The 27,507-nt window shown below is 32.0% G+C and overlaps 1 protein-coding gene across 1 annotated transcript in view; it reads right to left on the reverse strand.

The window, feature by feature from the left end:
- Positions 1–27,507, reverse strand: part of LOC124538624 — a 560,620-nt gene that overhangs the window by 34,377 nt on the left and 498,736 nt on the right. The window contains exon 3 of the mRNA XM_047115740.1: positions 3,111–3,310. Within this exon, the coding sequence (XP_046971696.1) occupies positions 3,111–3,310 (200 nt within the window). The remainder of the gene's footprint in view (positions 1–3,110; positions 3,311–27,507) is intronic.

Raw genomic sequence — 27,507 nt, forward strand, 5'->3', positions numbered from 1 at the left:
TAGTAGTAGTACAATCATATGTAGTATAATTTAACAAGAAGTAAGTAGTCTAAAGACTAGACAGACCGAAGTCCAAGTAGCTCATAACAACTGTTAATTTACAAACATCTTAGAAGCGACGCAGTTAATTTAGCATGAGTTTAATAATATACATTGTAAATATGATCTAACTAGTGCCTGAAAATACATTAATTAAATGTCTTGCGGGCTTACATGAATACGTGCCTCGTAACACTTACTAAGAACAAAGTGTTTCGTGGAAATAACATGTTTACGACGCAATTTAGCGATGTATTCGAGGAATTTTAGTTCAAAGTTTAGGTCAGTGCGCAGTTAAATTAAATCGCACTGCGTGACCTAAGTATTTTTGTTTTTATAAAATGTCATATTGGGCAATGGGCACTTTACTATTGAGTTGTATTTATAAATTATAGAGAGTCGAGATGGCCCAGTGGTTAGAACGCGTGCATCTTAACCGATGATTGCGGGTTCAACCCAGGCGAGCACCGCTGATTCATGTGCTTAATTTGTCTTTATAATTCATCTCGAGCTCAACGGCGAAGGAAAACATCGTGAGGAAACCTGCATGTGACAAATTTCATAGAAATTCTGCCACATATGTATTCTACCAACCCGCATTGGAACAGCGTGGTGGAATATGTTCCAAACCAGGGAGAGGAGGCCTTTAGCCCAGCCGTGGGAATTTACAGGCTGTTCGTTATTGGAATAATACTGCCGGCGCTATCATTTAACGCGTTTGCTTGTAAAGTAGCTATTTTTAATATTTATTTGTATACATTTTAGTGTCAAATTATAAATCTCGAAATATATGTTTAAAAAAATCAACCTTTGCTAGCACTTTTTTAATAAATTATTAACTCAAATTATAAGTATTTATACCTCAATACAAAGAACGGAGCTTATATAGGATTACGTTTTTTTTAAAGTAAAGTAAAGTAAAGTACGATACAATTATACATATTGCATAGTTTTTCTTGTAACTATAATCATTTCAATTTAAAAGTTACCCGTTAATTGGAATAGACTTAAACATTGTCTTTCTTCTTCGTAATTTCAGTGAGATTATACAATTAAAATCAATGATTTATTTTTGGGAAACAGTTGATATCATTTCTAGGACATCGTTAGTTTCGAGAATTCCAGCATCCGAGGATAAATGCGGCTGCAGTATCCGTGTTGAGAGACTGCCAACTATAATTCAATAGAAAGGGTTGGGATGTCGACTTTACTCATTTCTCGTACATAAACTTATGTCGAGAACAAAACCTCCGTCGCATCGATCATAGATGATCGAAATAATGTGGACGATTGCCAAACCGTATTTATTTCATAATTGAGTTTACACAGTCGTAAATTAGTTTCGATTAAAAGAGTGATATCCCAATTTGTTCACCCAATAGTGACTATATCTTAAAAGGTAATAATTAGTTCACTTTATCAACTAGGTGACTGTATTTTAAAAGTAGAAGTAAAAGTCAAAAAAAGTAAAGTAATGGCATGTAAATTTCCCACTGCTGAGATAAGGCCTCCTCTTCCATTAAGGAGAGGGTTTGGAACATATTCCACCACGCTGTTCCAATGCGGGTGGAATGCAAATTAGACACATGCAGGTTTCCTCACGATGTTTTCCTTCACCGCTGAGCACGAGATGAATTATAAACACAAATGAAGCATATATATATATAGTGGTGCTTGCCTGGGTTTGAACCCGCAATCATCGGTTAAGATGCACGCGTTCTAACCACTGGGCCATCTCAGCTCAAAGTAGAAGTAGTAATATTTAGAACTTTTTTGTATAGATAATAAATTTTGTGTTAAACCATATAAAGTAAAATCCATTAATGTAATTAATATACAATGGCTACATTTTTTTACGCAATATAGGTAATGATTATTGTGTAAATATCTAACAGTTCGCTTCTCTCCTCTTTGGAAATGAAGAATACGAGAATTTGAAGAATTATATATGCTATCCTAATATACCTATCTATCCAATGACATTTAAGCTTGCGTGAACCCCAAGAAAATTATTGTCATCGAGAACGAACCCATGGGCTCAGATGTCAACTACGTTTAGAGAAATATAAATGAGTTTCATATATATCCTTATAACACGTACATGTTGCAACATGTTTTTCGTTACTGAGCTTGAAATGAAACGGGTCTATGGACTCGATATAAAAACTCATTGGTGCACGCCATTGGGTCACGTGTTTCCCTGTGTCTCATCCTTTAAAAAGTAGGTAATATATCGAGTACCAATTTATTAAAACCTTCACGTTATATTGCAATGTTGTTATTTGCATTTAATTGCTTGTAATAAAAATATATAATATTGTTAATGGTTCCTGAATATAATTATAGATTGTTTATTATGAATGGAGTATTTCAATTCGAAATGATGTAATTCGTAATTATTTACGTGTCCACTTATGTATGTACGTAATTATTAGATAGATAGATATATTATTATTGCTAGTTATTAACAAAAAATAAAGATAGATCCTACTGTTGAATGTACAATTATATACATAACTGTAATTGTTATTTAAGGCGTTTTCTATAATATTATTTATCGAAGAATTCTTATTCGAACATTACTTACTTATTATAATAAGATACGACCTTACATTGCTAATAAGTCAATAACCTTGAGAGCTAAGATGTTATGTCCCTTGTGCTATATTTCATGTGACAATCATTGTCACACTGGCTCACTCATTCTTCAAACCGGAACACAACAATACTGAGTAATGTTGATTGAAGGTAGAATATCTGATTAGAGATGGTGCCTACCCAGATTTGAATATAAGAATAAATATAAATAACAAATAAATATTGGACAACATTACATACATTACTCTGATCCCAATATAAATAGCTAAAGCACTTGTGTTATGGAAAATCAGAAGTAACGAAGGTACCACAAACACCCAGACCCAAGACGACATAGAAAACTAATAAACCTTATGCATCGACTCGGCCGGGAGTCGAACCCGGTACCTCAGAGTGGCGTACCCACTCGACCACAGAGGTCGTCCATAATAAATTACAAAACTAATAAGCAACTTTTTTATACTTCAACTTACTTGTAATCATGCTTAGCGTAACAATGTCCGAGGAGGCGGCATTCTATCGCACTGCACGAGGTCGGACCGGGGGCGTCCGTGGGGGCTTTCACGACATATGTCATATTGAATCCGAAGACCGAGAGCAGTCCTAGCGCCCGGAGCTGCGTTCCTTCCAGCCTGTTGAGAGTCAGCTCGACTACCAATACTGGACTTTGGACCTGAGGACAATACAAAATTGATTATAATTTAAAGGTCACAAGTGAATAAATATGTATATGAATTACAAGAAGGGGCAAATGGACCACCTGATGGTAAGACATGATTTGATGTACATACATTCTGTATACAGTATCTGAAAAAACTTAATGAAATTATTATTCCATTAAATTTTCATTGAAATGACCTCTTCTGTTTCATTTCAATCTTCAAAACTTGTACCTTCTAATTTCAATTTTTTTTTTAAATAATTTCATGATTCTAATTTCAAAAATTATATGGGAATACCTAAATTGAATTACACTGTGATGATTATAAGACAGTAGTGTGTAATACCTAATATCTTATAAGCAATATTAGTAATTCTAGTTAGTAGATACTTAAGTCTTAAGCCGTAAGGTATGCGCTAGACTTAGTACTTGTTAGATGCTAAGTCTTCGTCTAGATTTCGGGTACAGTTAAGTTTAATTCTGATATATTCCTTTGAATATAGAATTATAAACCAATATTGTATATGATTTTAAAAACCTTCTTTGGAACTTTGAGGTTCTTCTAGATACCATTTATCATATTTTGTAATACCAACTTTTATAGAATTTAAATACTGGGTGAGCCAGTGTAATTAAAGCGACAAGGAATCGTCAGTCAGTGTCTCGTGTCAACGGACGAAGTAAAGTTTGTTCGTTGACCTTTTAGAATTAATTAAAATGAAATTTAATTAAATCTTGAAAAATAAACGTTAATTCCATTGAAAAGCGCTCTAAGAGATAACTCGAATGTTTTGTTAAACCAGATGAGTACGAAATGTTAAAGTTTTTCCAATTAAGCACTCGGACTGAAAATATTTTCTCCAATAACGTTGATAGAAATCGCTGTATCGTCCATTTAAAAATATAAAAAGAGTGTCGAATGGATTCTTTATTAAATCTCTCTTGTCCCTTTGTGCACACTTGACAATTATTCACTTATTAATAACTAGTGGTCGCCTGCTTCTTCGCTCACTATTTAGGAGGTTATTTGTCATTTGTTAGTGAAAAAGGTACCTTATATCTTCTACTTGGAGTTCAAATTTGCTTCATACCAAATTTCATCAAATTCGGTTCATTGGTTTGGTCGTGAAAGAGCGACGAACAGACAGAGTTATTTTCACATTTATTATTTTATTAATATGGATAATATATATATAGATAATATAGATTATAAATAAAATTTTAACAAAAAGAAAAACCGACTTCAAACATATGCGTATTCAACATATTTTTTAGACTCCTCCTAAGTAAGATGAAATGAAAAATATTAGGCTACTTAAAAGTCGATTTACGATTATATAACGTAGCTGTAGTTATTGTTATATTTGGAGCCTTTGTCAGCCACGGGCACGCGCCCCAACGATCAAAAGAAAGAAGCGATCCCGAGTCCCTTGATTGACCCAGGATTCATTATTACCGTATAAAAGGTAATTTGTAAAAACATATTTCTCAACTCGGTTGATAAACGAATAGAACTATTAGTATAGATTCTACCGCCTAACATCAACACTTAATTGATATGTGTTTGAACGGCGAATGAACCTGTGTAGTCACTAGCATTAATAAAATTAAAGTTGAAAAAAAAAACAATATGTTCTAATTTTGAAATTTAAAAATTTATACGAGTATGGTATTTATGTAATATTTAAAGGTCAATGAACTCGTAGGTTTAGGCAAAACAGCTTAGGTCTTATGTGTTTAGTATGCGCGATATATATTACACATAATATTTGAGTCTTAAGTCTTAACCACGATTAAACCTTTCTACTCTGGTAACTAGGGGCTTCACAGCGTAGGTGGCCTCTAGAAGGATTGATCTTGCTTAAAACCTCGCAAACATATTGTATATTACACAGTGAGGATTAGCAAGGTGTAAGTATTTTTTTTTAATTATTTCAAATTAGTCCTATAGAGATTTTTCACGTGTGTGTTGTTTATAAATATGTTTAAAATATTTATTTCTAATTTTAAATTTACGAATTCCGATAAATTATTCGCTGAAGCTGCAAATGTAAAAGTACTTTATATTATATTAATTGAATGAATTAAATATAGTTTGCAATAGGATTTCGAATGCAACGTAGTCCACAAGAGTGTACGTCCATCCGAAATCCCTGGGATTCTCTTACCAGCGCTCAGGTTTAGGTGAGTGCCTTTATTATGTTAATTCGTTCTCAAAGCTCGTGCTAACAGCGTTACAGATAATTATGCAGATTCCTGGTAATCTTTTGCAAATGTTTTGCTTTGATTTTGGGCAATGATGTCCAATACACAACTAATTCAAGTTTACGAATGCACCGCCACAGTGGTTTTAAAAATCTCTTCTCAGATTGGGTTGTCTGGAAAAGTTGGAAACACTTAAAATAATTGCTTATGTATTATTTTTTTTTGTTATGAGCATTATTACTAAAGATAAAAATAGCAGGGCTATCATGTAATTACATTGATAAGTTATCGAAAGCTTAAAATCAGAAAGATTATATTGTCTTTTTTTTTCTTTTTTTTTATGACATAGGTGACAAACGAGCAGGAGACTCACGTGATGGAAAATGACTACCACCACCCATGGACATCTGCAACACCAGGAAAGAGTACGCTTTTTTCTTGAAGGTTCCCATGTCGTATCGGTTCGAAAAAACCGAAAACCAGCGAAAGCTGGTTCCACAAAGTGGTGGTGCGAGGCAGAAGCCGGGATTAATCTGAACAATTCCTCGGAACATTCCCATCTAACATCTCTACGCAAAGCCAAAGGATCAAGAAGATTGGAAAGGGCTTGATCGTCGATAACTCGAGCCGCTCGACGTTGGATACGGTCAAATGGAAGGAGCTGGTGAGACCGAATTTGCGATTTGTAAAGTTTTAGGCGATGGGCCGACGTGAAACACTGTCTCGCCTTGCTGAGCACACTGAGATTTTTTAAAGCCAATTTGGCTTTGCCTTCCAATAAAAGTACAGTCAGAGTAAGAAAAAAATCGTCAGTTTTCAATTCATTCCTTTATTAAGTCTTAAACTCTTAGTACCTTTTGAATCTGAACATCAAATAATACGTCATTCACAATCGGTAAGGCAAATTATCGCTCATACTGAGCACACGAAAATAGTACTTTAAGGTGACGAACCTTTTCTTATCCTGACCTAAAAATAATTGCAATATTTAACCTTCCGTTTAAATTCAATTTATTAACATAAATATTAAATTGATATCATTCAGTTACCCAGGACTTACAATAATAAAGTTTAAGCATTTATAACTAAAACATTTGTACAACATTAGTAATTATACTGTATCAACATAATTTTGTTTGAATAAATGGACATTTAAAATGGATGTTATGATATTATTACCTAATTTGCTTATCCATACTTCCATACTAATATTATAATTGCGAAAGTAACTCTGTCGGTCTGTCTGTCTGTCTGTTTCGCTTTGACGCCCAAACTACTGAACCGATTTAAATGAACATTGGTACACAAATAGTCTAGAAATTTGGTACACAATTGCCTAAGAAAAGACATAGGCTACTTTTTAATTAGAAGAAAGTGTTGTAAAAGGTTAATAAGGGTGATCAAAGTTTGGATGAAAGCATTGTCATTTTTAGAATTAGAAGCATAAATATAATAGTTCACATTTTTTCGACAGTTTAAAAGCTCGTGAGACAGATTATAATCTAAAGGTATTATTGGCTGACACCGGCTCCAAATATACCAATAACTATAACTACATTATATAATCGTAAATCGACTTTTAAGTAGTCTAATATTTTTCATTTCATTTAACTTAGGAAGACTCTAAAAAATATGTTGAATACGCAATTATTTTTATTATTTTTTCGTGCATATTCATTTGTTTTAAAATAGTGTTTTGTTTGAAGTCGGTTTTTCTTTTTGTTAAAATTTTTATTTATTTAGTGGATATTTTTTAGACGGAAAATTGTACTGTCAAATTAAAAGTAAGTATTAATTGAAAATGAGTACACTCATCCACCAGTTTCAATTGATAAAACGTCTTATTTTAATTTATTAATTCCAAAAAAACATTTAAAAGTACAACGTTTATTTTCATGTTTAAATATACAGAAAAAAGTTTGTGCCATTAATTTTTATTCATATCGACTGATGGTTCGTCCACAAGCACAAAATTATATCTCGAGATGTGGTAAACTATATCATCAGTACATCGTTGGTATGTATGCCAAAATAGAAACTGAATGTCTTAATTTTAATCGTTTCAACCAAGCAAAATTAAGATCCGAAGAATATATTCATTTGCAAGATGCGATAGCGAATGATGCTAATGTAAATGATATCGGGCGATTGACTATATTGCCATCTTCGTTCATTGGTTGCCCATGGCATATGAACATATATGCACAAGACGCAATTTCTTATGTACGAAAAATGGTCGACCGGATCTGTTACATGTAATCCTCAGTAAGATGATATTAAAAACAATTTATTTGAAGAACAGTCGACATGACATAAGAGCACGTGTTTTTCGGCAAAAATTGAAAGCACTTATGGATTTAATTGTAGAATTATGAATATTTGGAGAGGTGCGTTGCAATATGTACTCCATTGAATGGCAAAAAATGGATTCCACATGCACATTGCATATGTATCAATTTGGCTGATACATAAAATAACTCCGGACCAAATCTATAACGTTATCATAGCTGAAATTCCCGATCAAACTCTTGATCCAGAGGTATTTCAGGTTGTCATTAAAAATATAACACATGGTCCATGCGGTTGGCTACATATGAGTTCGTTACATCTATTTCTCGAATTTCTTTCAGTTGGAAAAAAACGCCGATGTTATCAATTAACATCGATTTTTAGAGCTTCATAAACATGTTCGGTATTGATGTCATTATCAGCTCCATAATCATGTTTTTGTAACATCGGTAATCCCTACATTGTCAAACATTTGATGTTGCCCCCGTTAATCAGAAATCAAATTGAAAGAATAGTTATATCTTTATAACTACATATAAATTCACAGGAGGTACCAAAAGAACCTTAATTTTAACTAACTTTAGTTGTTTACTGTCTATCAGATCATTTTTATGTACATAGATTGTTTGGTAAATCTAAAATTTTGTCAGAAAACCAAAGTCACTCACACAAGTCACAAATAGCTCACCATATTAGTAAGCTGAAATAGCAGTGCGCTGGCCATATTTGTCGCAAAACCGATAACCGTTGGGGAAAAAGTGTTCTAGAGTGGAGACCGCGTCTCGGCAAACGTAGTGTAGGACATCCTCGGGCACGGTGGAGCGACGACTTACGCAATACGGCTGGCAGGAGCTGGATGCGTGTAGCCTAAGAACGATCACAGTGGCGTGCAATGGAAAAGCTTATGTGCAGTAGTGGACGAAAATGGGCTGATTAATTGATTGAAGTTTTGTCACATATTACATTTATGAACGTAACCATAATATTTGACATTTGTCAGCCAATACACAGATCGATCCTTTATCGTCTATCGATTCCTCTTATGACAAAGAGTGCATCCTATTATCCCCCTACATATTATTATATGTATTATTTGCTTCTATCTTTGTGAGTTGACGGTTACCGCTACGTAACAGTAATATTTCAAGTTACTTGCTCTATTTTTTTAAACTTTAGTTATAGTGTCTGCCTGAGAACTTTTCATACTTTGTTTACAATGACGAGGAGAACGCGACCTTACTTAGGTCGTCGCAGTCAAAGTATGCGTAGAGCTACTTCACGTGCCAACCGCAATGATGACCAGAGAAAGACAGATCGAGAAAATAGTTGTATTGCTATGTCACAGTTGCGTTCTTTAGTGACTGACCATGAAAAAGACAGGCTTAGGTGTGCCACATCGAACGCAACAAAAGCGAGCACGACTTAATGGAATTGAGAGATCCCGCAGACGCAGTGCTCCTGTGATCCTGGAACGAGCTGCATTCCACTATGATCCGGCAATAGATTATTGTGCCGACAAATTGGTAACAATTGGCTAAATGACAATAATTTGTAAATATTGTGAGGCGTTCAAATACAGTGGTGAATCTATTGAATTATGTTGTGCTGGAGGCAAAGTAAAATTACCACAATTGTTCCCACCACCAGATCCCTTACGCTCTTTAGTTTCTGGGATGGGAAATGATTCTAAGCATTTCTTAGCCAACATTCAAAAATATAACAGTTGTTTCCACATGACATCATTTGGCGCAACACATATGGTTCAGGACAATTTTATGCCCACTGTCAAGGTATTATAACGCAATACTTTTTTTATTATATTAAAGTTTGTAATGGAATATGTATCAGAAATATTTATTTAACAAATCTTTAAAAAAATCAGTTATATATTCGCTACGTGCGATGGTTTCTATGCACATCACATTTGGACTAAGTTAAGCATTTCGATTATGGCAGTACGAAGTTTGCCGGGTCAGCTAGTTACACATTAAAAATATAACGCCTGTAAGTTAATGAACATTTATTAGTACAGTTTTATTTAACACTTTCATATAAACGATACACGAACTTTGAATAAATGTTGAATTTATTTTTAACACCTTATTTTAGTGTTGCCAGAATAAATTATTTTCAAAGGCTGTATTTTTGTATGAGCTTAGATTATTACTATAAAGCGGCAACAGTTGGTTGTAAAATGTTTTTAATTAACAAACAACAAGGAGCAAAATAATCATTATGATAAATGAGTAAGCATGAATTACACACGGGCGAACATATTCAGACGCAGTGTAGTTAATTACAAAACTTCAGAAGTCATTTCAAGAATTGTAACATGATATTCTAACTTAGTAAATATGTAATTTATAGCTTTGGTGCTTTTATCTCAACTTCTATTCGAATAATTCTCATGTTATAATTTAATTCGTGATAAATTTATTTACGATTTTTGAAAATAGAACGTTATTTTTTTTAATTACTCGTTCGTTATTAAAAAAAATGAAGGCGCTGGCGTATAATTATTAACTCATTTAGTTTTATTAGACGCCGATAAGATTGTAACTATAAATTCGTACATATTTTTTTATAAGTCACTATAGCTTTGTATAACCAGGAGGACACATTATATTTCCAATGTCGTATATGCTACTAATTGAAAATATCTCAATCGATAGTATCGTTAGTCGGCAAACCCCTTTAAGTATACCTAAGTAGTTTCAGTCAAAAATAAAATAAGGCATATCACTCAAAATAATCAATATTTCGAGAAAAAAAGGTCAAAAAATGTCATGTGGACTCTCTGATAGAACGGGTTTAATTAACAGTATTTTAGAATAATTAAATGACGTAGTAAACATTGTCAATAACAAGGAGGCCTGGAGGTTGCATAATGGTTTTTCATGCTTACGGGACGAATTCTATATTCACTGTATTATAAGCCGCGTTAAGGAGTTTCGTTACAAAAAACCTGTAAGGTAATATCAATATAATGTAATATATAATAACATCTATATAATCGTTCCTTATTATGACTAAGATGGTTTAAGCAACATCGGTTTTAGCTTCACTTGAAGGCTTTGTGGGAGCCCATCTGGGTAGGTACTCATTCGTCAGATATTTTTCCACCAAGTACCAATGCTTGATATTTTTGTGTTCCAATTTGAAGGGTGAATGAGTCAGTGTAACTACAGATATAAGGGACATAGCATCTTAGTTCCCAAGGTTGATGGCGCATTGATGATGTAAGAGATGTTAAATGTCTATGGGTGGGTAGTCTGCCTACCTATCATATACAAAACGTCCCGTTTTAACAAGTTATTTTTTCCTATTTATAAAATTAATTTTCGATCAGTTATTGTGTTGCTATTTAGAAAGGGCTCAGTTGCAAAGGGCCAAGGTCCCTCTAATAAAAGCGAGGAGAAATAATTTGTTTTATCAAGCCCACTTTTACAGCCGGTTGGCTTGGGTTCGACAATTTTATAAGTTTAACGGTATTACGGTAGATTCTTATCATAACGTCCCGCGAAATTATATTGTCCATGGAGGTATTAATAATCTGTTTTTATTAAATCGTTTGCGTTTTAATGTCGGGGTTAATCGGTCGTTTGTTTTCGAGACTTTTGTTCAGTTGCGATTAATAAAAAAAATGTTATTATATACGTTTGTTTTTATTTTATAATTACCGGTGTACCTGATGGGACATTCCATTAGAAACGTTACACAATCCACTGAATATTCTGAACTGTTATGTAATTATTTTAATTTATTTTACTAACACATAATGTCCAGCTCCATATTAGTGACTTCAAATGTGAAGAGATTTATATGAGACTTTCATATACTTTTTGGTATATAGTTTAGGGGTGACATTATCTATATATTAACTTTGTTTTTGTCTCTGTAGGTCACCCAATCAATAAATATTTTACCATCAAACAGCAATCAGTATCGTTATGTTCCGGCTTGAAGGTGAAGTGGGCCAGTGTAACTAAAGGCACTACAGTTGTCTTTGTCTCTGTAGATACCACCCAATCAATAAATATTTTACCATCAAACAACAATTTAGGTATATGATTATGTTCCGGCTTAAAGGTGAAGTGGGCTAGTGTAACTAAAAACTAAAGGCACTACAGTTCCCACGATTAGATGCGCATTGGCATTGTAAGAATGTCTTAGTTCGCCTAAATGTATCTTAAAACAAGAAATAAAAATATAGTATGTTAATATGTTACATAATTTTGAGATAGCGTTTGAGATATGATGTGTAGTTGAAATGAACTTTGTCGGTCCAGGCGCATATGAAAATGTGGTTTCCCTAATCTATTATCTTGATGTTATAAAAATAATATTATAACTTTTTTGGAGCTGTTCTAATTTACATGGGATTTTAATAATATCTTTGCATCTCAAATCATCTCGAAATAAGGTTCGTTACTTTTCGTAATATGTAGCCCCACAAAACTTCTCGTACTTGAGACATATTTATATATACATATATATATAATATAAAATAAGTAAGTTTCTAAAATAAATATAGTTATAATATTGACAGCATTCAACATTAAATTTCTAAAGTAAAACTTCATTTCTCACTAAAAACACAAGCTGTCTCGTTTGATATTTTTCGTGCAGAATCTACCCCTAGGGCTTAATTAAATGGCGGAGACAAGATCAGGCACTACTTATTTAAGGTAGTGTTTCACTGCTGAATATCTTTTTATCTTGGCTATATTGTAAAAATAAATAGATAAAGTTCTTTTAAAATGCTTATCAGAAATGCTATGCTTTTTTTCTCTTTGCAAGATTATTAAGAAAAAAAAACTTCTTTATTTAAGTCATGTGTTTTTTTTAAGTTTTTAAATATTATAAATAAATGATTATAATCATAATATTATGGTGATTTGAACCATAGTTAAATAGCGTAGTTATGCAATAAAAAAGACGGCTTTCATATTTTTGTATTTGCTAGCATCTGCTCCGGATTTGTCCTAAAGAATAACACAATTTTATGTCACACGAAAGCCGTTCCCCTCGCGGTTTCGCTGCTGAAAGTTAAAACAAATATAAGAGCAGTATTCATCACTACATTACTAATCTTAAATATGCACTTATATATATATACTTTAATCATAAATTTATGAAAAGAAATAGTTGAATCGAATCTTATTGTCTAAATTTTTATATTTTTACTAAAAAGTCTTCATACCTTACTAGTTTGTAAATTATTGAGTAATAAAAAAATATTGTTGTGCCATCATGCAAATCTTATAAATAATGTGCCTATATACGAATATTTTTGTTGAATGTTCTAAAAAAAAAGAAAAACAAAAGATTGTTTTATTTTTATTCTTTTATATCAATTACTATTTAATTCATTATCATAAGTGTTTGGTATTAGTGGATACGTAATGGTCTTTTTTTCTATTATTGAAATAAAAATTCTCAAGATTTGTCATTGTAATTCGTGTAACAAATAAATAAATATATGTTATGAAAAATTTGCAAAATTCCTACATGCGATACTATACTATCAATATACAATTTTATTAGTTTCAGTATTAGTAGTGAAGCTTTGCGAGATGTTAGTCAGTTTCCGTCTAATTATAATCAGTAGTACATCATAACACCATATATATACAAATTGACTCAATCGGATAAATCTACACAACACTTAAAACAACTATGAAACCAGTCCAGCAACGAAATTCCCAACTATATCTATATAATATATACATACCATGATAAAAAATTTAATATTTTTTAGTATTATTTTTTATTTTAATTTGCATTATGTATGATGTGTTTACATATAATTTTATTCAACTTTTTCATTATGTTCTGTGTAAGTTATTGTTGGTAAGCCGAAAAAATAAATAAATGCTTTTATTTTCATTTCTTTTTATATTTTATCATTCCATAGATATCAAGAAAGCGACCTTGATTTGAGACTTACATTCAAATCCCCCGCGATTTCGCCATCCGATACATTCACATCCGATTTTTTAAATGAGATCAAAGAACCATCGAGTCTGATTTTCGAATATATCTGTATCTTAGTCCTTTGCGATTGTGGGGAATCATGAGCCGGTTACAGTACGACACAACTTAGATGTAGCATCGGCAAAATTCGTAAAACCGATCACATGCGAATTAAGCACGCTATCCCAAATTATCAATATTTATTTCTTATGTGAATATATGTAATATTTACACAAACGTAATAACACAAATATTTGACACGTCGATTTACATGCACTTGCTTTCTCTAATCTGTAGCGATGAAAAGAGTCGAATAGCGCGATTGGGAGCTATTTCTATTGATTGTATAAATCGGCAATAATTGGTTTTTATTGAATTTGCCGATGCTACATCTAAGTCGTGTCGACTACCAGCCTATGTAATTTTAGAGCATTTCATCATTTCAAGCAATCAGTCTTTGAAGCTTCAACGCTACCTTCCATTACATTTTTCACTCAATCTTTCATTTTCGGTGCTATAAATGCAAAGGGCGACGCAATTCCGTCAGAACGGTTTCAGCCATTATCGCGGCGTTTCGTTTGCTGAATGTAATTCGTTTGTGTCATAAATGCTTTGAATTCCCACTTTGATGCTGTTTTAAGGGATTTAGGTCTCTTTTTTTAATTTACAAGCGCACCTGTTACGAATAGTCGAGGGAAATCTTTTGAAGTGTAGTTGATAGTTTTGTTTTATACAAGTAGCGTATCTTTTAAGAGATTGTTTTATCTCGTGTTACAAATCACTTTTACCAGATTTTTCATTCTTTACTCGACTTTCTCGTCTAATATTTAATGTTAGAGAATTTTCAAAGTCATATTAAACTCACATAGTATATTATGTACAGTAAGAGTAAAAAAACCTTCGTCAGTTTTCATTCATTCCTTTATCAAGTCTTAAACTCTTAGTACCTTTTGAATCTAAACATCAAATAATTGCGACGCAATATGTCTGTATATATTCGCAATGGGTGAAACAAATTATAGCTCATACTGAGCACACGAAAATAGATCTTAGATGACGAACCTTTTATTACCCTGACTGTATAAAATATATGTCTCATTAATAAATTTAATTATACCGATACATTTTTAAATAACTGTTTATCATAAAATTTCGTTCATTTAATATTGAACTGTATTAACTCGTGATCATCGCGTTTGTATTTAACAGCAAATAATTTATTCATAACTTCGTTAATTTGTTCCCTTAATTATTTATAACTGACAATTGAACGAGACGTAGGTGATAATGATAAATTCACAAAGCTCGTATAGTACGACACAACTTAGATGTAGCATCGGCAAATTCAATAAAACTGATTACTGCCGATTCACACAACGAATAGAAATAGCTCCCTATCGCGTAATTCGACGCTATTCTTCGCTATATATTCTCGCGTTAGTTCAACCCGAGAAAGCAAGTGCATGTAAATTGACGTGTCAAATTGAGGAATGTGGTAGGTCAATGTATTACAAGTTATTACGTTTGTGTTAAGATCGTAGTCATATAAGAAATGAATATTGATAATTTGAGAGAGCGTACTTAATTCGGATGTGATCGGTTTTACGAATTTTGCCGATGCTACATCTAAGTTGTGTCGTATTATACGTCTCTCAATCGTCAAGTTGATTGAAAGGCTGTACAATCGAATTCTTGTCTCTCTTTTCGTTCTTTATGCATGTTCGATGGATTGGGAAATAATTCTGAAAATTGGCGCGCAAAATGTTCAATTTGCGTTTGTAATTATGTAATACACAATGCGTGTAAAGGATTTCGAGATCGAAATGTAAACATAAATCTTTTCATTTTTTATTCCGTTTTTACTTGGTCTTTTCACACTTGAAAAAAATGGATTCAAGTAAAGAGATAGTATTTGTAGGATTGCAGAAACATCGCATTAGACAACTTTTAACTAACACATAAAATATCAAGACTAAAAAAAGGTCAAAGTTTCTTTAGGTTAATATTACCTTTCCGAGGTGCTGGTAGATCTGTCAATTAAGTCAAAATGGTATTCAATCAAAAATAGTTAATCAACTTTAACTAATAATACATTTTCATGCCCAACGCGAAGATGATAATGACTTTCTAGTTGACTGTACACCTTGGGAATGAGATGATCGATTCCATGCTGTTTCAAATAACAAATATATGTTTCTTATTGTATATTCGTATTGTAAATTGATATTATAAAAAAAAATAGATCCCGCTGAGTTTCTTTCGCCGGTTTTTCTCAGGTCTGACATATTATATTCCGAACCGGTGGTAGATTTTCTGCAATCAATAAGAAAGTGTAAACACTTTCATTTTGAATAAAGGTTTTTGACTTTCACTTTGACTTTGATGAAAAATTGTAAAAATCTCAAGACAAACTAGGAATCGAAGTTTGTTTATGTGTTTATTATTAGATATTACTTTTCTGGACTTCTGATAGATCTGTAATAGTCACGTAAAAAAGTTAAACGCGTCTGCTCAGTATACATATACATACTGAAGTTTTCAATTAAATCAATATGGTATTCAATAAAAATAGTTAAGAATTAAAAGGAATTTCATAGTATTTTCGACGTAACCAATGAATCATGCCGGTATTTATTTAATCGGATAACCAGGAAACATATTGTGAGAATTCAATGCGCCCTGTGTTAACTCGGTATGACAGCGATGTTGTATTTTGTCGTATTGTTCTTGCAACGTATAAAACTGTTACGGGACCGTGTCTGATCACTTTTATTTTTAAAGGATTAATTGTTGTCGAGAGTTATATCGATAACATAATACATCGATTTATCGATTACGTTGAAATAATTACTTGTTTTTTTTTATGTTGGATGTATATTTGAGGATCTTTGACATTATTTAATAAAAAGAAAGTTCCTTCATTGTCCGACTGTCATGGAAGAAACTTAGAGTTTAACTTTTTAAATTAATATAGTTTTCTTTTTTTATAATAGAGCTGAGATGGCCCAGTGGTTAGAACGCGTGCATCTTAACCAATTATTGCGAATTCAAGCCCAGAAAAGCAACACTATATATATGTGCTTAATTTGTGTTTATAATTCATCTCGTGCTCGGCGGCGAAGGAAAACATCGTGAGGAAATCTGCATGTGTCTAATTTCATCGAAATTCTGCCACATGTGCATTCCACCAACCCGCATTGGAACACCGTGGTGAAATATGTTCCCTCTCCTGAATTGAAGAGGAGGCCTTATCCTAGCAGTGGGAAATTTACAGTCTATTACTTTACTTTTTTACTTTTTTTAATAATAATATATAGCAATGAATTATCTAGCTGCAGCTTACAAATCAATAATACCTCCGTCTTCTTTTTAAAAAAATCATTTAAATATGTACTTAATTGTAATTTAAATATTAATTTTCTTTGTCTTGAGGACCAATAACGATTACGTCCCTCGTTAACAATATGCGATTATTTTCCCCGTGATTTCTTCAAAATATTACGCTTCAAATTATGTTCTCATTATAATAACATATTTCACACATGAAGGAATTTATTCCATCTTAAATCATCCTCATTTCATCTCAGCGTCTAATCAATCTTTAATATATTTCTTACATCTTTACTATTTACGCTGAGTATAACAAAGATTATATAAAAACGAGTAGTTATTTACTAGATGTTTTTTAAATATTAAAATTGATTTCTAAACTTCAAATTTAAATTGTGTAATTTCAGTAGTTCGGGATATATAGGAAATAGTGTTATATGCCAGTATTAAATGCTATGCCATATAAAATAATATTAATTACAGTTTTGTAAATTATTGATCAATTGTAAAATAAATTCGATAGCCCCTGCTATATTCATAACATGCAATAATAATATGATAAATTATGATATAGAATCAAATGTCAGAACACCGTATTGAAGGCTAAGGTTACTCTTGTAACACTTGTTATAAAGTCTACGGTTTGATAAGGTATCTACTAAAGCAACGAGTCAATTTTTCTTACGAAACCATTTCCCAAAGTTATTAGATAGTATGAAATAACATCTTAAATATAAATGTCGACAAATAGTACAAAACAAAATATATCAAGTAGGTACTTGGCTATTCATTTATCCACAGCTTTATTTAACGTAAAGGTTAAATAGCTTCGAATTTCTCTTTGGCTAAAATAATTTTAATGTTAAAATTATTTAGTTCTAAGTCAACGAATAGACAATTAAAGCAAGTTCCTTGAAACGATAAATGTAATCGCTAACAATAAACCCATTCAATATATAGGATTCAATAATCGTACCGCTTCGTAAATAACAAAAGTGTGAAATGGAATATTACACGTGGCAAATATTTGTTATTTATACGCATAATATATTACAACAACAACAGCCTGTAAATTACCCACTGCTGGGCCAAGGCCTTCTCTCCCTTTGAGGAGAAGGTTTGGAACATATTCCATCTCGCTGTCCCAATGCGGGTTGGTGGAATACACATGTGGCAAAATTTCTATGAAAATGCTGATTTTCTCACATACAGCACATGAATATTCAGTGGTGCCTGGGTTTGAACCCGCAATCATCGGTTAAACCACTGGGCCATCTCGGCTTATTTGTGCAAGTGGAGTGTAATAGTATTTTAGTGGTTCTGTATTATATTTTACCGTAAGGAACCTTGGTAATCGCTATTCGGACTTATCTAACTAAATATTCAGTCAGAAGAACAACTACACCATTGTATAAAAGTTAACCCAAAGCATCTTTTCCAGACACAGAAAGGATTAAAGGTTAATGATCATGCTGTTACTTGAGCTGTCTCATCGCAGTATACAACAATATTGTGTAGTCCGTAATAATATTTTTTGTTTTGATAGAAAATTGACAATCGTATGAAAATAAGAAGTAAAGAAAAACTGGCTGCAACTACTTTCCGTTATCGTAAAATCTTTTCTTTGCCAAGTTGTACGATTACAAAAAAAAAAGACTCTCAAATACTTTTATTTCAATTCAGTTTTGCCAATTACTAAATTTAAATAACATGTTTTGAAAACTTTGATTGAAAAAGGCGCATTACACGATATAATATTATACATACATATATATATATATATATATATATATATATATATATATATATATATATATATATATATATAAAGTAATGTTAAAAGTCTTTGATTTCCGCGCGGAGTTACCTATAATTCAAATGTTATGTTATGTATTTAATAATAACTATATAACTGCTTCTTGAATTGAGTAAAAATTCATTATAGGTTATTTTTTCGGTCAGGATTAGCTATATATAGCTTTGAAATATACTTCAATTTTGTAATCAATTTAAAATATTCGCGAGAACCTTGAAAAACATATATTTTTTTATTATTATTTTTAGATACGGCGGTGTTTGCATGGGGTTTGAATCTGCGCTCTTCGGGAAAGATCTGCATGATCTATCCAATGGGTCATTACAATTCTGTTTTAGTTTTTGAGTGAAAAAGTATATTTATTTTTTATTTATAGTTAGAAATGATACGGTATCATTAGTCATATAATGCTGTGATGATAATTCATAAAGTGTTGTTTTCCTGATCGGGTCTTTAGTTTGATAAGTCATCGATACTTTGACATTTCATTATGTTTTACAAAAGAGTTGCAAACTACAAAATATTTATTCAATGATTATTATTTTTCAAATTATTTCCTAAACCAATGCTGACTTTGCAGAATGGCAAAAACGCGGGCAGTTTTTCCATTTTTTATATAATTATTCGGGTTTTTCGGAACGGAAATAACCGAGTCATCGGTGTAGAAAATAGGTGTGAAATCTTTTGCACCGTTTCTCTGAGATATATACATATATACGACATATGACAAATGTTTATTATATATAAAATGAAAACGATTAAATGAAATCTAAAGTATCTATCTAGTCTTCGAACTCTTAAACGGAGCCGTAGTTAAAAAAAAATAAAATTAAATGGACATTTCAAATCAAATCAATTGTATTCAAAAAAACTTCACAATGAAGCGTTTTTGAATCGTCGATAATGAAATACCATCATTTCGGAAATCAGCCTTTAGCGAGAAAAAATGCGTAAAACTCAAAATAAACAGATTTACAATAATTACTGTTCTATGATGGAACCCGAGCCTAAATTCAGGCGATTTTTTTCTAAAATGTTATATTTTTATGAATATTTATTTATTGATTTCATTTTTACTTTATACTCATACTCACTGCTTTGTTTCACTGTCTATCCAAAGATTATCATTATTTTAATGATAATATCTGTTTCACGGTTCTCATACTTTATTACTACAGTACTTGTTTTAGACCTCAACTTCGTCCGCGTTTGAAAGGGGCTTGTTTGTTATCAGTGTTATTCAAATTCAAATTCAATTTAAATCCTTTTCTGTACCCCTAATAACGTGTATGGAAATTTACGATTCTCGGATGAGTTGTTAAGACTTGAAAACGTAACAAACAAATAAATGAATTCACATCTGTATTTATAATATAAAATCCTAAAATGTTACATTATTCTTTGTTGTTAAACAAAGCATATCACTATAAGTATGATGCGGTACAAAAATAGGTTGAATTTTTGGCAAGGATTGACTTAAATACAAATACAGCTAAATTTAAAGAATATATGTGAATTTGGAATTTTGACACATACAATTTAACATGAGCACAATAACGGGTAACTAGGGTTGTTGAGGAAGTGATTATGAGGAAGAGGAGGAGGAAGAAGATTTGTCGAACGCAAATTTAGAGGATGCGGATGAGGATGAGGATATTTTTCGAGAAAGAGGATGCGGATTAGGAAGCGGTAGAGAAAACGGATTAAGATAAAGCGGAAGATAGGAAATTATTAACTAGCGGACTAAACCGAAAAGCCGTTATTCTGTCTGCACATAACATACATACACTAAAAAAAATTAAACTATTCTCAAAACACACAATAAAGAATCATCAAAATCGGTCCAGCAGTTATGAATGAGTTCAATAACATACACAACACAAGTACACAAAAAAGATGTGTGAATAGTACAATTTATTTTAGGAATTCAAATGATATATATAGTATATAATAAGAATGCAGTTTTTATATCTTTATTAATTACTTAAGTCAAATATTTTATTAATTAAAATAAATTGAATACTAATAAATAATCAAAATTAATTATAGAGTGGTTATTTTTTGTAAACAATAATTTGGACGCTGTTTCCCCTGACAACCGGCTTCTTAGCTCATCATATCCAGTATTGCTAAAACGTCGTTCCCTGGGCATACTTGATAGAGGAGAAGATAAGTATTGCCGTAAAGCTCCTTAAAGCTCCCAAATATTTCGGATCAATTTTTCACCATAAAAGACTGTGTTCATGCATATTAATTAGTTATTCTTTAATTTCGTTATTTAATAGTAGCTTTAGTAACACACAGACATCTCTTCTATTGGTAAACGTGGAAGCGGTGGCTGAAGGGCAGGATGTTTCTACTACAGCTCCAGATTCCTCATAAATTGCTCTTAAATTTTGAGGAAGCGATAGCGGAAGAGGATTTTTAATTTTTATTTATGAGGAAGCGGTATCGGTTGAGGAACTCAAAATATTGAGGAACTTTCGCATTATGAGGAAGCGGAAGAGGAATCCTCAACAACCCTACGGGTAACGACACAACTTACATGTAGCATCGGCAAATGTCGTAAAACCGATCACATCCGAATTATCAATATTTATTTCTTATGTGAATATGATCTTTACACAAACGTAATAACTTGTAATATCATATGACCTAATATATTCGTCAAGTTGACACGTCGATTTACATGCAGTTGCTTTCTCGGGTTGAACGGAGGCGAGAATCTATAGCGACGAATAGCGTCGAATGGCGCGATAGGAAGCTGCTTTTATTAGTTGTATAAATCGTCAGTAATCGGTTTTATTGAACTTGCCAATGCTAAATCTAAGTTGTGTCGCTATACGAAAAACTTCACACCCAATAATGTCCATTAAAATTTCGAAACGTGGCTTTGGTGTAAAGTTATTATGTAATAAATTTGCTCAGCCTGAATAGTATCTAACAAGTTCACAAGACGACACCAATCTGCGAAATTAGATGAGACTTTACGACATCGAGTTTAAATCACCTCGCCTCCAACTAGATTTAAAGTATTTGAGTGAATTCAATTCAAGATTTAGGAGATAAACCTGAAACTAACTGCTCAGAGAACGACTGTTTTGGATTCGGTTAAGAGTTTAAGTCCTCTGAGATTTAAAATCTTTTCTTATTTTTAAAGTTTCCTTGTGAAATCTCTAATTTTATACCGTCTTATCTCGTTCCGAAATATTTTGCTGATGCTCATAAAACTTCGCAAGATTATGAATTGTTAATAGATTATTCCATTATTTTTAAAGTTTTTATATTTTTGTATATATAATTTATTATTGAATATTTTTTGGTAAAAGACCTTTGTCCGCAGTTCGGCAAAAGGGTATTTTGTTTCCAAGGAATATTCCTAATTAATGATGCTGTTCCATTATATATTTTAGAATTTCTTTCGTTAGAAAGAATTTTTCACATCGTTTGCCATAGAAGGTTTTAAGTACTGATATATATGAGTGTTGTTTTTTTGTACCTATATCAATACTATTAGTCGTTTTACGGTGTTAGTTGTCACGTGTTAGGCAAAAAGGCGTTCCGTACCCCTCAAATGTTTATGTTTAAGTTAATACTGTCATTGCGTGGCTAGAAGGGAGACAGCTGAAAATCAGCACAGGGATAAAAATCCCTCATAGCCTGAGCTGTCTCCTTTTGACTGCGCACTAGTTTTATATTCATAATATTTTTTTTTCTTTATTATTATATCTTTCTTTGTTTATGTTGTTTTTATATCCATTTTTGTATTTTTTTTTCTTTATATGTGTGTATGCCAATAAATATTTTATTCTTTCTTTCTTTCAAAAATATAGCCTATGTCCTGGCCTTGGAGCTTATATTTGCTTCATACCAAATTTCATCAAATTCGGTTCAGCGGTTTGGTAGTGAAAGAGCGACAGACAGACCCAAGTAACCCTTACTTTCACCTTTATAACATTAGTATAGGTATTAATTGCCTACAATCCAAATTGTTTGAAAGTCACAAATTATTTATTTATCGAAAAACAAAACCTAACGTTCTGGAAAACTACATCACGATCTTCGGAAACAATTCGAGATTCTTGGTAAATTTTCAAGAAAATGACATCCATCAAATATATTCATGTATTCATCCGCAAAGTTCCGTTGGAATACTAACCTTACAAGGTCATTGTCTTTTCCAATTCCACATATATTACACATATAAGTTTGCCAGCGCTTATCTGTTTTGCGGCAAACTGAAACTGACTTTCCTTTACGCTATTAAACTGGAGGTTTCGGTGAAACCACATTAGTTAGAATATAGAGGAGCGTGGATTGTGGTTGCTTTCAACTTTAAACATTGCGGTGTTTTATAATTGTTACGTGGGCTTTTTTATCGATGATTTTAATAGCAATGAAAGTAATTGAATTATAGATAATATTGTTGTAGGTATGTGTAGAAATAAAAGGCTTAAACGTAAAATCCACAACGAAAAAAATAAGCTTTGAAGCAGTACGAATAACGAAAGTATTCTTATCGCATATTCTTATTTACAATTCTTGTGTTCAATATTTATTATCGGATTTATTTCTGTTTCGTCTATTTTTCTGACTGATTGATATAAATAAGTATTTTGTCGCGCTGATAATTAGTTATAGGTAAAAGTAGATAAGTAGATAACTCATGATAGTGCATTGTGATGTCCAGGGGACAGTCGTGGTCGTACCCAATCTTGCCTAACTAAGGATCGTTGACACAAGTGTCATGATTTTTTAAATATACTTAAATATAATTTGAATTGAAATAGTAATATTTAGTACGGCTTTAATTATTAAATAAGTTTTTATTTGAAATAAAGTTTATTAGTATAATTATTGATTCGGTTATCGACACCGTGTTTTGGGACTCCCGCCATTTCCTCTCGTGGCGTGGTGCTGCGACTGTTACTGCCTGGCACGAGAAAAACAAAAGGCGGTGGATTTTGAACGGTCAGGGCAGAAGAAAGCTAGGTTCGTAGATGGGCGGGAAAAAGGATATAATTATATACAATAAGCCGATAAATAATATATGTATCGATTGGAAGATTAATATAGTGACATAAATTAATGTTGTGTTAGTAGTTTTATTACACAAGAATGCTTAATTAATAAATGAAAGATATTTTTTGAGCCTAAAAACATTTTTTAATTTATCTTAATTATTAAGCTATGGCTTAAACGAATATAATAAAGTTTATTAACTGATACTGCAGGTGGTATTAGTATCATACTTATATTATATAGAAAACGTCAACTTAGTGTTCCGAAGAGGATTTAAAGAAAATTGGAAATCGTGCAGGGTCTGCGACGACCGGCATTAAATGCAGAGTATTGTGAAAGTTACTTTAGCCTGCGGTAAAGTATCGGACGTAGTGTATTGTAAACAACTATTTCTTAAATAGTTCTCTGTGTAATTTTAATTCTGTTAATGAAATAATATCATTTTATATATAGGTATATATCGTAGTGCCACGCTTATTTGAATTTCAGCATTTTCTTTAATGAAACTATTTGATTCGTTTCGATGGATTCTTTGACATTTGAATGTATAGTAAAGTAAAGTAACAGCCTATAAATTTCCACTGCTGGGATAAGGCCTCCTCTTCCATTAAAGAGAGGGTTTGGAACATATTCCACCACGCTGTTCCAATGCGGGTTGGTGGAATGCACATGTGTACAATTTCGATGAAATTAGACACATGCAGGTTTCCTCACGATGTTTTCCTTCACGAGTATGTACGAGATGAATTATAAATATAAATTAAGCACAAATATATAGTGGTGCTAGCCTGGGTTTGAACAGGCAATCATCAGTTAAGATGCACGCGTTCTAGCCACTGGGCCATTTCAGCTTTTTCTGAATGTATATATCATCGTAAGATTACAAAATTCGTTAAATTAAAACGTTCAACCAATCAGCGAGCGATATGCATCCCTTCTACGTCAGTTCACAATTTGATAACTGCCCATCGATTGATTATAATATAGCGAAAAATAATACGTTAAATTGAAATCATATTTCACAGTTCACAATATTTCGACAGATTACAATTTGCCTCGTCAGATTATAATCTAACGAATTTTGTAATCTTACGGTGACATATATATTTTATATACAATACATACATACCGTGTAGTACATCAATAACTCTTTATTAATAGCTACGTGGCTTTAATCGATCTTAGTTAGTCAGTATTCAATTAGGCAAGAAGTAATTGCAAAGAGTAAGCTAATTATTTTATTGTTAGAAGTGAATCCAGAAGAAAGGACTGATCAATTTTTTATTGTAAATTGGCATTTTGTTTGTATTAAAATTTGCTTGTCCTTTTTTAATTTTCATAAAAGTATTACTCTATTATGTTTTCGTGTAGTTTCATAATAAATTGTATGATTAATTAGATCGTAACCAACGTACAATAAATAAATATGTATTATTATATTGAATTAGTTTTACAGTTGTTTGCATTCGGCAAACTAATATTTTGTTATTGGAGTGAACAAATACAATATTATTTGTACTCAATATTTGCTTGATTAATTTTCAAATGTAATATTTTTTAATATAGTACAGTTATAAAAATATCTACAACAATTACAAAACTTTGTATTGTTTTTTTTATGTTATGTGTAATCACCGCCCATAGACATCTGCAACATCTACCATGTGCAGGTTCGTTGCCGGCCTTTACAACTATTCCGTACTCCTCGTGACCCAGGGTACGCTTATTCAGCTCAAAAACTAAACCTTGTGGTTCAGAGAGGTAATAGATCGAGCATTCTGCCAAAATACTTCTTCTCAATCTTTTGGACGGCGTGTTATGTTCTATTTTTTATATATTTATAACATTTGCGTAGTTTTATTTAATTGTGTATATTATTTTTGATTGCATTTGTCTTTTCTGTATTTTTAAAATTTGTTATTAGATATACTAATTTTATTATTGTATTTGTTTATTAGTATATTTTTCAATATTATATTTATTTTATATTGAATTATTGCGTTTTGCATGGCATCTTTATTTCCCTCAATCGTGTTACCCGTAAAATAATCTTTTCAGCAATGACTTAACTAACACTTGATTGAATTACATTATCAATATTATGAATTTTATTTAAAGCATATTAAGAAGTATTTTTAAAATAACAACAATAGGAAAATAATTGAAAGAATGTTTTTCTTTCTTAAAATTTAATCACCTTGGATTTTCAAGGGAGAATTTTCGGGGTTATTTCAGGTCCTCGGGGGAACGGAAGCGTGCGCTATTATTTACGTTTTTTTGCAGAATGTCTGTTAAAATGCGATCTCTAAGAAGATAAATGTAATTCAAGTGATTTTAAATTCTGCTGAACTATTCGTGCGGGACATAATTTATCTGCTGTAATCTGTATCCATAAAATCGACGATGAAAAAAATAAGCTTTGAAACAGTACGAATAACGAAAGTATTCTTATTTACAATTCTTGTGCTCAATATTTATCATCGGATTTATTTCTGTTTCGTCTATATTTCTGACTGATTGACTTGATATAAATATGTATTTTGTCGCGCTTATAATTAGTTATTGGTAAAAGAACCGCATATCACATTTTCAAGGTCAAATCTAGAAAAGATGATTACGGTTACCTTAAGCATAATTCCCCAATAGCAATTTATCATTAAAAACAAATGTGACATTTTAAATGCCACATTTGTCATTAATGCGTCAAAATCCATATGAATACCAAAACTCAGATCAATCAGAAGTATGAGCTAAGCGGATATCTTTATCAGGTAATAAGTAGATAACTTATGATAGGTGCATAGTGATGGCCAGGAGACATTTGTGGTCGTACCCAATCTTGCCTAACTAAGGATCTTTGACACAAGTGTCATGATTTTTTAAATATACTTAAATATAATTTGAATTTAAATAATAATATTTAGTACGGCTATAATTTTTAAATAAGTTTTTATTTGAAATAACGTTTATTACTATAATTATTGATTCGGTTATCGACACCGTGTTTTGGGACTCCCGCCATTTCCTCTCGTGGCGTGGTGCTGCGACTGTTACTGCCTGGCACGAGAAAAACAAAAGGCGGTGGATTTTGAACGGTCAGGGCAGAAGAAAGCTAGGTTCGTAGATGGGCGGGAAAAAGGATATAATTATATACAATAAGCCGATAAATAATATATGTATCGATTGGAAGATTAATATAGTGACATAAATTAATGTTGTGTTAGTAGTTTTATTACACAAGAATGCTTAATTAATAAATGAAAGATATTTTTTGAGCCTAAAAACATTTTTTAATTTATCTTAATTATTAAGCTATGGCTTAAACGAATATAATAAAGTTTATTAACTGATACTCCAGGTGGTATTAGTATCAAACTTATATTATATAGAAAACGTCAACTTAGTGTTCCGAAGAGGATTTAAAGAAAATTGGAAATCGTGCAGGGTCTGCGACGACCGGCATTAAATGCAGAGTATTGTGAGAGTTACTTTAGCCTGCGGTAAAGTATCGGACGTAGTGTATTGTAAACAACTATTTCTTAAATAGTTCTCTGTGTAATTTTAATTCTGT

Source organism: Vanessa cardui, chromosome 20 (assembly GCF_905220365.1).
Source record: "Vanessa cardui chromosome 20, ilVanCard2.1, whole genome shotgun sequence".
NCBI lineage: Eukaryota > Metazoa > Arthropoda > Insecta > Lepidoptera > Nymphalidae > Vanessa > Vanessa cardui.